Source organism: Dendropsophus ebraccatus, chromosome 12 (assembly GCF_027789765.1).
Source record: "Dendropsophus ebraccatus isolate aDenEbr1 chromosome 12, aDenEbr1.pat, whole genome shotgun sequence".
NCBI lineage: Eukaryota > Metazoa > Chordata > Amphibia > Anura > Hylidae > Dendropsophus > Dendropsophus ebraccatus.
Window position 1 is genome coordinate 73,338,595 of NC_091465.1, and position 16,527 is coordinate 73,355,121.

General features: G+C 44.4%; 1 protein-coding gene across 1 annotated transcript in view; it reads left to right on the forward strand.

The window, feature by feature from the left end:
- Positions 1-2,717: 2,717 nt before the first annotated feature.
- Positions 2,718-16,527, forward strand: part of LOC138769454 (galectin-4-like) — a 41,125-nt gene continuing 27,315 nt past the window's right edge. The window contains exons 1-4 of the mRNA XM_069947950.1: positions 2,718-2,815; positions 4,615-4,693; positions 13,012-13,038; positions 13,125-13,213. Of these exons, the coding sequence (XP_069804051.1) occupies positions 4,646-4,693; positions 13,012-13,038; positions 13,125-13,213 (164 nt within the window). The 5' untranslated portion in view covers positions 2,718-2,815; positions 4,615-4,645. The remainder of the gene's footprint in view (positions 2,816-4,614; positions 4,694-13,011; positions 13,039-13,124; positions 13,214-16,527) is intronic.

The following is a 16,527-nucleotide window of genomic DNA, read 5'->3' on the forward strand; positions in this document are numbered from 1 at the left end:
TGTATATAGACCCAAGTCACCTGATGCTTAGCTCACTGCTGGTTAGGTAAGTAGGTTTTTACCCAACAGTGCTTTTAAAATGATTTTGCACCCACAATCTGTCCCCCCCCAAAACAGCTTGTACCTTTAATTAGCTGCTTGCACCTGGGGTCCGTTCGGCTGGTGACGCATTTATTGTCTTAAAAAACAACTTTTAAACTTGCAACCCTGTGTCAAATTGGTGTGGCCTAGAGAGTGGCTATGCTCTAGGCTTGCCCCACCTCTCCGTCCCTCCTCCCCGCCCTCTTCATCATTAGGAATACTCCAGTCAGAACTTCTCCTATTCCTCACTTGTCTGAACACTGCACAGGTGCCTTTACGATCCAACACATGTGCAGGTGATGAATAGGAGAAAACCTGCCTTGAGCATTCCTAATGGTGAAGAGGGCGGGGAGGAGGGATGGAGAGGCGGTGCAAGCCTAATGCACAGACACTATAGGCCACACCAATTTGACACAGGGCTGCAAGTTTAAAAGTTGTTTTTAGGACAAAAACTGCATCACCTACCGAACGGACCCCAGGACAGATCTTGGATTAAAAGCAGCTATCCAAAGGTACAAGCGGTTTGGGCAGGGCAGATTGTGGGCTGAAGCTGATTAACTTTGTCATAGGCCCCGGGCTGTTCACCAAGCCTGGGGCCCCAACCCCACTGTAACTATGGCAGCACCAGTGTGGTGTTCATAGCACAGGATAGATAATGTCATGATGCTGTGATTTCTGCAAAATTGTGGTAAAAAAGCAGTGATTTTTTATTTTTTTTTTTTTGCAAATCTTGGCAGAACTGTAGCCAGGGACAATACACCACTGACAGTATAATTTTTTTTGGGTGGCCATGCCCCCTCCCCAGGAGCTCAGGGGCCCCGGGCTACCTCCTGAACCAGACCTATTATAATTTGCTACTGATTGTGGGTACAGAGTCGCTTTAAGGACTAGAAGTCTCTCAGTGTGACAGAAAAAAAAAATATTTTACACAATATACAAGTATTTTAGGAAATACTAATGCTGGTTTACAGCTAGTATAGGCAGTAATCCTCAACTACCCAAACATTTTTAGGAATAGTGTTATCCCTGTGTGGGGAAAAAAGACACATGCGACATACAAAATACTACCAGTATTATGCATTCTAACCAGTCTGATAGTGGTACAGTGTAATGATGCTCAGTGGGTATACTCCTTTGTATACTGTGGTGTACTTGCTTGATTGGAGTACACAGTAGGAGTATACACAGTAATCTACAACTATAAAAAAAGATCTTTTTTGGCCTAGTGATATCGTTGTGTGACACAAACGGTGAAAAGCATGTGCCATATAGTATAGTATACCAGTATTAGGCTATGTTCACACTTCATAAAAGTACGGCCGTTGTTGCCATCGGCAACAACAGCCGTACTTTGCACGTTGTGGAATAATGCCTATTGTTCTATGGGATCCAGGCCGGAGCGTATACATATCTTATACGGTCCGGTCGTGATCCCGTGCGGCGCCGCAAAGAACTGACATGTCAGTTTTCTACGGCCGTAGGAGACCCTGTCAGGCCGCTTGCTTAATTGTGCGCTATGGGGAGTTCTGATGCGGGCACGTGCTGATGCGCCCGTATCAGAACACTACGGCCATAAAGATCGTCACGGGTCACGGAACGGCCGGTCTCTTACGTAGTGTGAACATAGCCTTATACTGTCTAAGAAGTCTGAGGCCATGTTTACACAACGTCTCTTTTGCATACATCACGGCCGTTGTTGCAAATTCATACATTGTATTTGCATGAATGGAATCCCGGTCGGAGCGTACACACAAAGGGGGACATGACTGAAAAGGCGTAAATGCCTTTTTTAGGCACAGATGGGGCAAATCGGCGTAAAAATATTTGCAAACAGTATTTTTGCGAATATTTTTTTCGCCCCTGCCTCATCTGCGCCACCTTCGCCAGTGGAGCAGAGAGGGGGCGATACGGGGGATGCGGCTACACACAGAGGGGGCGCGTCCTCTGCGTGCGCCCTATTTATCATTTTTTCCGTGAAAAAATGATACTGAAACTTACGCCAGATCTGAGCTGGCATAGGTTTCAAAATATTTATGCATCTCTACATAAATCCCTTAAGCTGCGAAGCTGCAGGGACATTTGTAAGCTGCTCGGCGTAAAAAACGCTGGACTTCATAAATGTCCCCCATAGTATACATAGTAGCACGAAAAAACTGGCATGTCAGTTTTGTGCGGCCGCTTTTTATTGAATAGCAGCCGCACAGACCTGTCAGTTTGGCCACCCGCTACATTGTTTGGATCAGTGAATTTGGATGTGGGTGCACAAGGGTTCGTCCGCATCCCAATTAAGCAGAAATTAAGATCATCCGGCCGGTACTAGCTGGGATGATCTTCTCTGAGACCGGCTGTTCTGTGACCCGGCCGGTGTCATACCATGTGTGAACATGGCCCGATAGTGGTACTGTCTAGTGGTGCACCATGGCGCAGATTTATCAAACATGGTGTGAAGTGAAACTGACTCAGTTGCCCCTAGCAACCAATCAGATTTCACTTTTCATTCATCAAATACTCTTTGGAAAATGAAAGGTGGAATCTGATTGGTTGCTAGGGGCAACTGAGGCAGTTTCACTTTACACCATGTTTGATAAATCTCAACCCATGTGTTTACATTGTTGTATACTGTGCTATATTTTTTAAGATTGGAGTACATAGTAGGAGTATACGCAGTGGTCCACAACTACCCAAAAGTCTTGGGTGCAAGACCCCTTGTCTCACAGGGTCATCTTTATATTGGGTAGGATATGTGTACATGTTAGTGGTTTGGGTGCTACATACCTCCCAACCGTCCCGGTTTCAGCGGGACGGTCCCGATTTGGGGGTGATGTCCCGCTGTCCCGGGAAGGTTCCCCTGTGTCCCACGCGTCACTGAAGCCATCTGACAGTGTGAGCGGCTCCTGCGGCTGCTGACAGTGTCAGGTGGCTTTAGGGATGCTGTTTGTATAAGCAGAGAGCTTCTGGAGCAGCCAGCCGGATACACAGCTCAGCTGCTGCCCCGGAAGCTCTCTGCTCCAGCCCCGCGCGGTACCTGCATTCCTCTTCTCTCCTCTTCTCTCCTGTCCGTCTCCTACAGGCTGCCGCGGCTGCTGCTGGTGACGTCACAGGTCAGGGACAGGTCGGAGAGAAGAAAGCAGATACCGCGGGGCTGGAGCAGGAGCTGTGGGGGCAGGGAGCTGTGTGTCAGGCTGCCTGCTCCCTCCTGCTGTGTCCCAGACCTGTGGCCAGCTGGGAGAAGACAGACAGCCAGCTGGGATCTGACTGCTCCTGACTAGGTGAGTATATGTAGTTTTTATTATTTTCTGTCAGGGATGGGTCTGCAGTGGGATTACTACATTGGGATGAACTGGGATTACTACATTGGGATGAACTGGGATTACTACATTGGGATGAACTGGGATTACTACTATAGGATTAACTGGGGAGGGGGATTACTACAATAGGATTAACTGGGGAGGGGAATTACTACAATAAGATCAACTGGGGAGGGGGTTACTACATTGGGATTAACTGGGGAGGGGGGTTACTACCATATTATTAACTGGGGAGGGGGATTACTACATTGAGATTAACTGGGGAGGGGGATTTCTACCATATTATTAACTGGGGAGGGGGATTACTACATTGAGATTAACTGGGGAGGGGGATTACTACCATATTATTAACTGGGGAGGGGGGTAACTACAGTGTGATTAACTGGGGAGGGGGATTACTACCATATTATTAACTGGGGAGGGGGATTACTACCATATTATTAACTGGGGAGGGGGATTACTACCATATTATTAACTGGGGGAGCGGGGATTACTACCATATTATTAACTGGGGAGGGGGATTACTACAATAGGATTAACTGGGGAGGAGGATTACTACAATAGGATTAACTGGGGAGGGGGATTACTACTATAGAATTAACTGGGGGAGGGGGATTAGTACAATAGGATTAACTGGGGAGGGGGATTACTACCATAGGATTAACTGGGGAGGGGGATTACTACCATAGGATTAACTGGGGAGGGGGATTACTACAGGGGGATTAACTGGGGAGGGGGATTACTACAATAGAATTAACTGGGGAGGGGGATTACTACAGGGGGATTAACTGGGGGAGGGGGGATTACTACATTGGGATTAACTGGGGAGGGGGATTACTACAGGGGGATTAACTGGGGAGGGGGATTACTACAGTGGGATTAACTGGGGAGGGGGATTACTACATTGGTATTAACTGGGGAGGGGGGTACTACAGTGGGATTAACTGGGGAGGGGGATTACTACAATAGAATTAACTGGGGAGGGGGGTAACTACAGTGGGATTAACTGGGGAGGGGGGTTACTACAGTGTGTCCTAGGGGGAGGTGGGTTACTATATTGTGTTCTATGGGGAGATGGGGGTTACTACAATGAGATATGGAGGCACAGAGGGGTCTGTACCATATGGGGGCACAGAGGGGTCTGTACCATATGGGGCACAGAGAGTTACTGTGAAGCAGATGAGGATGATATTGGAGACAGGATCCTAAAATGTTTGTTTTGCAGATGGCCGGAGAGGTTTTCAAGATGGCCGTGCATGATGGCGAAGAACCACAAAAGTGATCAACAAGAGAAGACGTCCCCTGTGAGTCACTGAATAACTGCACTATAATCACCTATAAGGTCTGCAGGTGTACAGTCTAATCTACCGCTATATGGTCAGTGCTGAGGGAGAGAACTGCTCTGTGTATAGTGGATGGTTATGCAGTAATTGTATAAGGGGGGATAAGTCACTATGTGGTGAAGATCTGGTGGGAATATTTGTTTCCTATATAATGGTAATAGTTAATGCGGGCGTAGCTATGGGGGCGTGGCCATAGGGGCGTGGCACATTGCCGTGACTGTCCCTCTTTCCTCCAAACAAAAGTTGGGAGGTATGGTGCTATGAGAACTTGAGTTACGCTGGCAGGTAAATCACATGTACTCATCATACCAGCTGTAATTACTGTAGCCCACATGTTTATTAAAAAAAAATAATAATAATAACCTTGGTGTGAGAAACTAACATTTCATTTAAATCAGATGATTAAGACAAAGAAGAGATTACATGTGACTTCTATATATAGTTATGCTCTTCTATCAGCTTCAACGGTAACAGGTTGAAGATTCCGTTTGCTCCCTTTTCTCACTTCAAGTTTGCAGTGTTTGCTGTAAGTGTAATAATTTATTTATTTGTATATATAGGTTGTATTACTAACTATGCTTAACCCCTTAATTGCCAGCTAAGTTTTAGGAGTTTGGGCATTATTGACCGAGGCCCATTTTTTTAATCTTACAGTCACTCACTTTCAGACAGAGACACATGTAAAAAGTTTTGATTTGTCCAGGTCTGAGAATGTTCATGATAACAAGGTGGGAGAAGCAACGCTCAGAGCATTCCTCTCCGGGCTCAGTGTCACATAAAAAAAAAAAACTGCTTATGGGGCAAGTCTTTTCTCACTGACACAGAGCAAATAGTGGACCACGAAGCAGCACAGTGCTCCCTGCACTCATTCTATTGATCAATGAAGGTCTGATCCTGACTGATAAAAACTTTTGATATGCCTCTCTGACATGCCCAAAAAATAGAAACAGCATCTGTTATTCCCAGGTAATTGCAGAAGATTTATGCACATGTTTCATACATGCTGGTGACCACCAGTCCCAGGCTAGGGGGTCTGTATAGACAAGAAGAAAGAGTCCAACAGCAACAGTGGTGGTTTGAAGACGGTTCACAAATTTATTGTGTGACATATAACAGTTACAGACATATAACCTTTTTTTTGAACCACAACTGATGCTGCTGTTTTAACTTATCCAATTGATGGGGTTTTTTTTCATGACATGTTGTAGGTTATGTACGTGGTAAATTTTGCTTGATATCATGAGCATTTGTTTGTGATAAACTCCAAAATTGCATGAAAAATTTGAAAGAAGTCAATTTTATTTTGACATAATTTGATAAGCGCTCTATTACGATGTAAGCCCTCTCTGTACTATGCCACCCTTACTGCTATCAGCAGGCGGTGACCTTGGCTATTAGCTGTCACGACCTGATTGACAACACTGGCTTAATAACCATTTAAATGCTGCCATCAAAACTGAAAGCAGTATTTCCATTAAAGAGCCTTCCCTAGTGGTCTAGCGCCCAGGTCAGCTTCCCAGGATGTAATCATGGGAAACTAGTCTGTCATACTTACTGGCCCAGGCCTCAGAATGGCCTGGTCCTTGCTTCAGTAGCCCTTAACAATCAACCACCAATTACATAGATCAATGCAGTACATATGTACTGCATTGATTCCCTATGTGCAATCTGTGCATACCTCATAGAAGTCCCCTGGGTTGACTACAAATTAGTGTTAAAAAAAAAAAAAACATTAATAAAAGAAAGTCCAATCCCATGATAAAAATTTAAATCCCCTCCATTTTCCTATAAACAAATAATAAACATATTTGCCATTGCTGCATTCAGAATCATAAAAACAAATAGATCACATCCCTGAATGGCACTATTCACTTACTAAAGCCCCTATTACACCGTTTGCTCCTCGTTCACTGCTTGCTGCCACTGCTGTTACATGCGGCGGCAGCGAGCGGGTAAGTGCAGGTGGGGCCGTCGGGGTGATCGCTAGATTGTCCAGGCAGCCCATACCATATAGCAGCGGTCTGCTTTTGCCGCTCCTATTCCAAGGAGCGACGGCAGCAGATAGTTGAACATGTTGAAAGACAAACGATTGCAACAATTAGCCAACATCGTTCATGTTGGCTGATCGTTGCCTGCTATCACACAAGCTGATAATCGGCCATACAGCCGATAATCGTTTTGTGTAATAGGGCCTTAACATGTACTAGTATGCTGCCGGGTATTTACACCTCTTGGAAATTAATTTTTCCCTTGCAGCAGATTAGTCATCTGCATTTAGCAGTCTCCCTTCTGTTTTGTGATGTTTTAATCATCTTTCAAATGTGGACCATCATATATATTCTGATCATATTTTTAATCAATAAACATTCTATTTTGTGGTAATTTGAGTGGTTCAGGTTTTTTTAGGTTGTCTATGTAATATAGTGGCTGATAGGTTAAAGAGGGGACAGAACATAGAGGTGAAAGAAGAGACGTGTGGGTGGAGGATGAGAGCAGTGGATAGGGAGATCCATTATTGCAGATTAGCAGTGAAAACCATTGTAGCCACAGCACTGTAATAAATCCCATTTCTGATATTGAATGTGTTAAACTAGATGGTAATATAAAATGCTTACTAAGGGTTCGTTCACATCAGCGTTTGACCATCCGGCACCATTCCGTCTCCCTTTTCCGTTTTGGAGTAAGCAAAACGGAAACTGGCGGATCCGTTAAAATCCCCATAGACTCCCATGATATTTTAGTGTGCTCTGTTTGCCCTAATTGTGCTTCGTTTGCATGCAATCCGTTCAAGATCCGTTTTTTTGAACGGAGGAAAAAATAGTGTTTGCAGTAATTTTCTTTCCGTTTCAAAAAACGGATCACGAACGGAAAGTGCACTTCCGCTTTTTTTTACATTGTAGTCAATGAGGACAGATCTAAAACGGAAGGTATTTCCGTTCACATCCATTTGTTTTCATCCGTTTATGCACTGAGCATGCGCAGAAGCAGCAAGAAACCAAAGAAGAAAAATAAACTGATAGAAAAACAGATACTGACTGATGCAAACGGATGCAAACTGATGTACAAAAGTCAGTTTTTTTAAGCCAAAATACAAACGGACCATTAAAAAAAATTAACATTTTGCAATCAGTTTGCATCAGTCTGCTCATCAGTTTATGCTCATCCGTTTAATTAATATGGACGGATCCATTAGAAAAAAAGAAAAACGCTGATGTGAACGTAGCCTAAGTCTGGAAAAAAACAACATTGATGTAATTGGTGTCAATAAGACATGGCTGGACTCCTTCATGACTGGGCTGTCTGCTGATACAGATTATAAATAGGAAATCTTCAAATCCACAATAAATAACTGTACTGCTAAATTTATTCCTATGGGTAACAAATATAAACGATTAAAATCAAATCTCACATGGCTTACAACTGAGGTTAGAAGGGCTATTCAAAATATACAAATCAGAGGGGTCAGCTGTAGCCTTTAAACATTACAAAGAGGTCAACATAACCTGTATGGCTATGTTCACACTACGTACATTTCCGGCCGTAGTGCGAACCGCAAATATACGCCCGTAGTTTTGAGGTTGATGCGTACGCTTGAAAGTATACGATATCTGCCCGCACAATGCACACTACGTATGAGCTTACGGCCGGATCGTATGCGGCGCCGTGAAAAATGAACAAGACCATTGTTTGCAGCCGGAACTGTTCCAACTCACGGCCGTGGATTTCAATGCGGTCCCGTACGGAATACTTTTTTCAGCCAAATCGAACTTGATTTTTATATTAAAAAGGTTCTGTGTGGTTTATTGGGCTGGGCGAAGATTTCCAAGTAAATGACCTGCTTCAGATTGCTTCGAAACAAGCTAGGGAAGCATAACTGTACTACGGGCGTATGTTCGCCGTTCACCCGCATGTTCGCAATCCGGCCGCATGTCTATTTTTCCTACGGCTGTAGTTTCAGCCGCACATGTCCGGCCGCGTACGAACTACGGCTGGACATATAGGTAGTGTGAACATAGCCTAAAAATGTAATAAAAGCAGCAAAAATTCACAATGAAAGGCAGATGCCCATAAATAGAAAAAGAACCCCCCCAAAATTCTTCAAATATATTAATGCAAAAAAAACAAGGTAAGAGCGTGTAGGACCCCTAAATAATGGTGACAAGGAGTTAATAACTGGGGATCAGTTATGATGGAAGAGGTGGGGAATTCATCATGGAGATGAGGAGAGATCCCCCCCCCCTTCGAAAGTGTATTACCTCCTTCCAGTAGGATCGATTGAGCCTGGCCTCCCTTCCATCCAAGGAGGGTCTGGAGGATCCTCATGTTTGGGAGGAAGTGATGGCCATTGGATGCCACGCGCCATCTCTCAGTGTGAAAGTGGTAGTGTTGGAAACTCCTCCATGCCTAAGGACTCTGTCTTTATCAGCGTTCACAACCCCGGGCTAGGCCACAGTCGTGTTTGAAATAACATGTGCAGCTGAACCTGGAAGTGGCGTTCCCAATGTGGGGACGTACTGACGTCATGTGGCGGAATAGTGAAGCGCCAGGGTATGCTGACGGGAGAGTTAAAAGAAGTCTGCTGCAAACTTTGTGGTGCTCATCTGCAGAATTTTAATGCTGTAGTTGTTAAGGAGTCCTCTTCAGAAGATAAGCCCCCTCAGCCGCTGGTGGTGAGTGTGCCAACATTGGCTGCTACACTCTGGTGATCACATGGTCTTAGAGCGGGGTATAGCTTATTTATCTGGGTTCTCCTTGGGACACTTGGGGTCTGGCTGCAATTTACTTTCATCTGTCTCCTCTAGGCTACTGAACATTAGATTCACTAGCCTGTCTGTTTCCCCTAGGCTGCTAAATCTTACATTTACTAGTCCATGTGTCTCCCCTTAGGAAAAAGAGCCTGCTCAGAAGAAGTAGCCAAAACCCTCACTTGTCAGGGAGTGCATTTGCTGTGGTGTGAGGCTCTCTTCTTCATGCAGACATCATTAAAGCGAATGTACCAGTAGGTACATTGCTTTAAGATCTTTACATCAATAGACTGGCGCTGGGACGAGGATGCTGGTGCAGGGTTCTTTTTTTAAACCACATCCCGGTCTATTCCCGGTCATTAGCCCGGCCTGAAGCACTGGAGACGGGTCCATCTGCCCCCAGTGTAATGTTCTGCCCTCCCCTCCCCTCTGTGATGTGGCCTCATATGTACGAGGTTCACTGAGCGCCTTTCCTCACTGGTGCCCTTCTGTGTAACTCCAGGGTGTCCTGGAGTCATCCTCTTCAAAAAAAAATTCCTCCATCTCCTCTGGTGTTTTTCGGGCCAGAGATGCTACCCTTTGGTGTTTAGAACACCTGGCCATATACTTTCTCTTCCTCCACCACCTATTTGTCCATCTCCTGTCTCAGGTTGACATTATAGACGGTCGCTCTGCTGCTCTCTGCAATGATGGTCCTCCATGTCATCTCCATGACGTGAAGCAGGAGGATGACATTATTTACACCATAGTCATTATGGCTGACCAGCAGAGTGGCTTGCTCGAATGGTACCAGCAATCAGCAGACATCATGCATTATCTGCCAGTTGGTTACCTGGAAATTGCACCAAGGCTGCGCAGGTGAAGGACTGACAGCACTGGGTTTGGCACTGCTATGTGCCACAGGGACAGGGTGTGTAGTGGCATGATGACCAGACGAGGTGGTGGAGGCAGACGATTAAGTCTCAAGATAATGGACATGCTGAAATCTCAGAGGAGATAGTAGTGTGACCTCCATTGCTTCTTGCTGTTGGTGCTGCAGTTGTCCCGGAAGGACATTTATCCAATGGGCAGTCATGGATATGTACTACCTCTGGCCATAGCTGGAACTCTAAATGTACGTGGTTAGGTGTACCCAATGCAAGACAGAGAGACGCAAGGAAATGCCAACCTTGTTCTGAAGGTATACCTGCAAAGATGCAATAGCCTTGTTGACTCTCCATCTAGGTTGTGTACAAGCCATCTGGTCCCTAAATGGCTCAGACTTCACTAACTGGAATGGGAGACTCTGCAAGGCAATAAGCTTAGCCAGATGTCCATTTAGCTTCTGTGCCATCAGTTGATTGTTGGAGTAGTACTGTCTCCTGGTGATGGCTTCAGACAATGACTTGGGGAAATCTACTGGCTGACGATTTACGCCTACACCTTTTGCCTCCAGACCCACAAGCTGTGGATGGCACCTGACCCTGGGTCAGTGGAAGAAATACATCTTCATCCCCTAATAATAATGCCAATGATGACATCTGTGGATCGAGATTCCACATAGGGTCTGCAACCTTATCATCGTAGTCCAGAGAACATAGCTTTTGATACATTTTCCCCCTTAAATTGTTTTAAGGAAGTGTCAGTAATCAGTCACCTGCACTCGGTATGGCTATGTTCACACAATGTCAAAAGAAAGAAAATTTAAATCTATTTTAAAAGACGTTCGTTATTTAATGGATTTCAATGCAACGCATTGAAGTCAATGGAATGACGAATGTCCAATCCAAACAATGTATAAAATGATGGATGACAATTATTTTCGGACGTCATTTGCAAATTGCGGGCGTTATTTTTTAGTTGTTTACACAGTTTTTTCTTTTTTCACCGTCCTGCATGTGTGTGGTACGCTAGCATTACCATTTTGCCAGGTCACACACACACTACTGTACCTAGCCCTGCACTACACCACCTGTTAAAGCCCCTTGTGCTCACCACAGCAGCAGCATGGTCTTACTTTATACTCCACGGCCCTTTACAATAATTAGATGACCCCAAGACCATTTGAAATACTGAATTCCCAATTTTAGATTCCTAACAATCAGTTGTAAAATGTTTTATTGATAATAGATGATTATTTTGAAGAGTCCATGCAGGCAGCAAGTTTTGTAAATGTATGGACAATAATAAAGGGAGTAGATGCAATTGGGTAATTCTTCAATCCCTTATCGAAGCGGCCGTTAAGGGTAAACAGAGAGGGCAGCCCGTGGTACCCGGTTGCTATGTGCAGTCAGGAACCGCGGGTATTAGCCGATGCGGTCCGATTGCCGCGGCCGGTTAATTAACTATTTAAATGCAGCTGTCAAAGCTGACAGCTGCATTTGGATAGTATATGTGGCCCCTCTCCCTGGTGTCTAGTGGGGGATGACGTCGGAATGACGCTGATCCTGGCTTGGCAATCCATTTAGATGGTCTGCAGCAGACCATTATAATAGAGCACCGATCTGATAGATCATTGCTCTATTATATACACAGCATTGATCTCAAGGGAGATAAGTGCTGTGTATATAGAAGTTCCCCAGAGGGCTTCATATTACTGTATGTGAAAATAAAATAAAGTTTTTATTAATAAAAAAAATCACCTCCCCTAATAAAATCACCCCCCTTTTCCCATTTTATAACAAATAAATAAATAAATAAATAAACCAACATGTTTGGTATCGTCGTGTGTGTAATCGCCCAAAATATAAATTTATTACATCCCTGATCTCGCATGGTAAATGGCGTAGGCGCAAAAATCCCAAAGTGCAAAATTGCTCATTTTTGGTTGCATCAAATGCAGAAAAATTGCAATAAAAAGCGATAAAAAAGTCACATATGTGCAATCAAGGTACCAATAAAAAGGACACATCATGGCGCAAAAAATTACAACTCAAACAGCCCCATAGACCAAAGGATAAAAGCGCTATAAGCATGGGAATAGACCTATTTTAAGGAACATATATTTGTTAACAATGGTTTAATTTTTTTTTACAAGCCATCAAATAAAATAAAAGTTATACATGTTACATATCATTGTAATCGTAACAACTTGAGGAACATATATAACATGTCACAATTTTTCATAGGACACACTGCGTAAAAACTAAGCCCCCCCCCAAAGAAAAAGAATTGCCTTTTCTTTTTCAATTTCACCGCGCAAATAATTTTTTTATGGTTTCTCAGCATATTTTATGAAAAAATTCAGCCTGTCATTGCAAAGCACAATTAGTGACGCAAATAATAAGGGCTCATGTGGGTCTGTAGGTGTAAAAATGCACGTGCTATGGCCTTTTAAGCACAAGAAGGAAAAAACTAAAATTAGCTTGGTCCTGAAGGGGTTAAATACTGTTGAAAAAATCTCAAGTTTGGCCGCACCTTGCAATTTGAGTTTCTTGTACAGAGTTACATGTACATGGGTATATTGTGTACTGTTTGTATCTATGTATGTCGGTATAATAATAATATATCTACATAATATGGGTTTTATATCTTTCTTTATATTCTGATCCACAGGAAGCAGCCATGACTCTTTATGCATCGGTATGAATTTAATATTTTCTACTTGTGGACTATACTAAAGTTGGTTCATTCTATATTTTCATACTAAAGACTATTTCTTTTTATAGAAAGGGCCCTATGAAGCAATTTTTGCAGCAAATTTTGGAGTATATCAAAGTGTCACCATCATAGGACACATTCCTGAGGACTCAAATGGGTATGTTTTTTTCTTGGATTACCAGTAATTTGAGTTTGTATAGTGGATATACAGGTATACAGTAGCACTATAAAATGTATGCTCAGAGTTGGACAAACCTACCAAAGTTTTAACCATTTCCTGACAACTGACTACAACTGACTTACATGTATAACAAATGTCAGAGTAAATGAGGTGGGCTCAAAAGCTGCTATCTGCATTTACACTCATTTTAAAGTGACTCTGTACCCACTTTGCAACCACCCCCAACTACTAATACCTTCTTGTAGCTGATGAGAAGTCCTTTCTGATGGTATCTTTATCAATGCTGGTTGTGTTTTAGTTGAGTTGTAGCAATGTCGAAGAGGTGTGACCTAGAGCGATCGTGCCCTAGGCCAGCCCTAGGCCGCCTATGTGGTGTTGGTCTCCGTCTCCCCCTGCCTCCCGTTCCACCCTCTGTCCGACTGCACAGTGTTAGCTGAAAGTGCGCATGCGCCGTTGTCTGACCCCCCAGCACCACTGCAGTGACGCCCCTGGCCCGACACCGCTTCTCCTGCCTGTCACTCCCCCCCCCGTGTACCATGCTGCCGTAATCAGCTTCTCCTCTTCTTTGCACATGCACCGGTGCATGCCGATCCCGCACAGGTGCAGTGACGCGACCGTCCTTATCTGAATAGCCTAGTGCATCATTGCACCTGCGCAACGCCGCAAGTGCAAAGAAGAGGAGAAGCTGATTCCGGGGGTGACAGGCAGGAGAGACGGTGCGGGTACCACGTTGCGGGGACAACGCAGAGAGGACACACCACAGAGGCGGCCGGACCCGCCATCATCATTGCAGCGGAACTGAGGGGTTAGACAGCGGCGCATGCGCACTTACAGCTAACACCGTGTGGGCGGATCAGGAGGCAAGGGGAAAAGGAGACCAACATCACATAGGCGGTGCTGGCCTAGGGCATGATCGCTCTAGGTCACGCCTCTTTGACACGGCTACAACTCAACTAAAGTTTGATTTTCTGCCTCAGGAAAGCACAACCAGTTTTGATAAAGATACCAGCAGAAAGGACTTCTTATCAGCTACAAAAAGATATAAATAGTTGCCCCCTAAGTTGCAAAGTGGGTACAGAGTCGCTTTAAGTAGCAGGGATTGATCTAGGTGAATTGTGACTGTGGCCAGGGCCATTTTAATACATTGGTGGGCCCGGTGCACAGCCCTCAAGAGTTAGGTCCCTTGTACCCATATATAGTAGTTACACCCCTCTGTAGCTCTACATAGTTACAGCCCTCTGTGCCTTCATAGTTTTAAGTTGTCTCTGTAGTATATAGACCCCGATGTGCTCCTCCAGTTACATGCAACCCCCCTGTGGGCTCTCCCCAGTAGTATATAGACCCCCGTGTGCTACCCCAGTAGTATATAGCCCCCCTGTGTCCTATCCCCAGTAGTATATAGCCCCACGTGCACTCCCCAGTAGTATATAGCCCCTGTGTGCTCCCCCAGTAGTATATAGCCCTTCTGTGTGCTCCCCCAGAAGTATATAGCCCCCCTGTGCACTCTCCCCAGTAATATATAGCCCCCCTGTGCTCTTCCCCAATAGTATATAGCCCTCCTGTGTACTCCCCCAGAAGTATATAGCCCCCCTGTGCTCTCCCCAATAGTATGTAGTCCCCCTGTGCTCTCCTCTAATATTATATAGCCCCCCTGTGCTCTCCCCAATAGTAAATAGACCCCATGTGCTCTCCCCCAATAGTATTTAGCCCCCCTTTGCGCTCTTCCCAATAGTATATAGACCCCCTGTGCTCTCCCCCAATAGTATATAGCGCCACCCATGTGCTCTCTCTTTTCCCTCCTCCCCTTGTAAGAGCTCTAGCACTTTAGTTTTTCTATCTACAGGGCCATGTAAGTGCTTGTTTTTTACAGGAATAGTTGTACTTTGTAATGCCGTCTTTCATTTTACTATGTATGACGGGATTCCAAAATTATTATTTATGAAGATATAAATGTATTAAATGTTCCTGTGTCTACGTGATGCACTATATGGTAAAAGCGACATGATACCATTATTCTATAGGTCAGTCCGAACACAATCATATGCAGGTTTACACAGATTCTCTAATGTAATATATTTTATACTCTAGTTTTTATTAATACCATATTTGTGAAGATCGGACGTTTTGATCACTTTTTATGAATTTTTTAATATATAATGTAACATCAAATCGGTAATCCGCACACTTTTTTCCCTCTTTTCATGTACGCCGTTTGCCATTCGCAATGACGCTTGTTATCTTTTAATAGATTAGACAATTATGCACGCTACGGTATATTATATGTTTATTTATTTATTTTTATATGTTTTATTTATATAAAGAGAAAGTGGTTAATTTAAACTTTTATTGGGGGAGGGGATTTGGGGTAGTGTATTGATGTTTTTAACTTTTTTTTACACACATTTGAAGTCCCTTTGGGGGACTTTTACATACATTAGTGTGATTACACACACTGATCATTGCTATGCCATAGGCATAGCATTGATCAATGAGATAGGCGATCTGCTCATTGAGCCTGTGCAGGCTCAGTGAGCAGATCACCGATCGGACCGCACGGAGGAAGGTAAGAGACCTCCGGCGGTCCGATACAGCGATGGGTACCCCCGAAGTCACACTGTGGGGGTCCCAATTGGTAAGTGACAGGGGACTCCCCCTGTCACTCACACTTAAACGCCGCAGCCGTGCCGTGATCTCTGCGTTTAAGGAGTTAATGACACGCTGCAGCACGATCACTGCAGCCTGTCATTAGCAGTGAGGTGCCGGCTACTCACTGCAGCCGGCCACCACCTCCTATGAAGCGTGCTCCACTCCGGAGCGCACTTCCTAGCAGGAGAAACTCCCAGGAAGTACAGTTACGCCCAGGGTTGTCTGGGGACAGACTTCAATGGCGTAACTGTACGTCCAGGGTCGTCTAGGGGTTAACCAGTGGGCCCGGTGCACGTGCACCTTTTGCCCTCTGGTTAAATCCGCCTTGACTGTGGCATTTATTTGCTTAGTAGCCAGTCCTTTGAAGTCTCCAATACCCACTGACTCCAAACCCCATGACACAATTGTGGGGTGTCGTTTTGTTGTCACTGCAGTAAGAAAGCCTTTGACAACCTCCATAGTTGCTGCATTTGTTAATTTATTACACCCTTGTAAAGGCAGGAGGTAATAGGAGATCACAAAAATGAGACTACATTGAAGTACATTACCATTAAAGTATACCACAATTGCATTTACAGGTCACCTAAGAAAATTAATCAATATAAATTTAAAAAAAAAGTTTGAGAAAATGTTTCTCTCTTTAT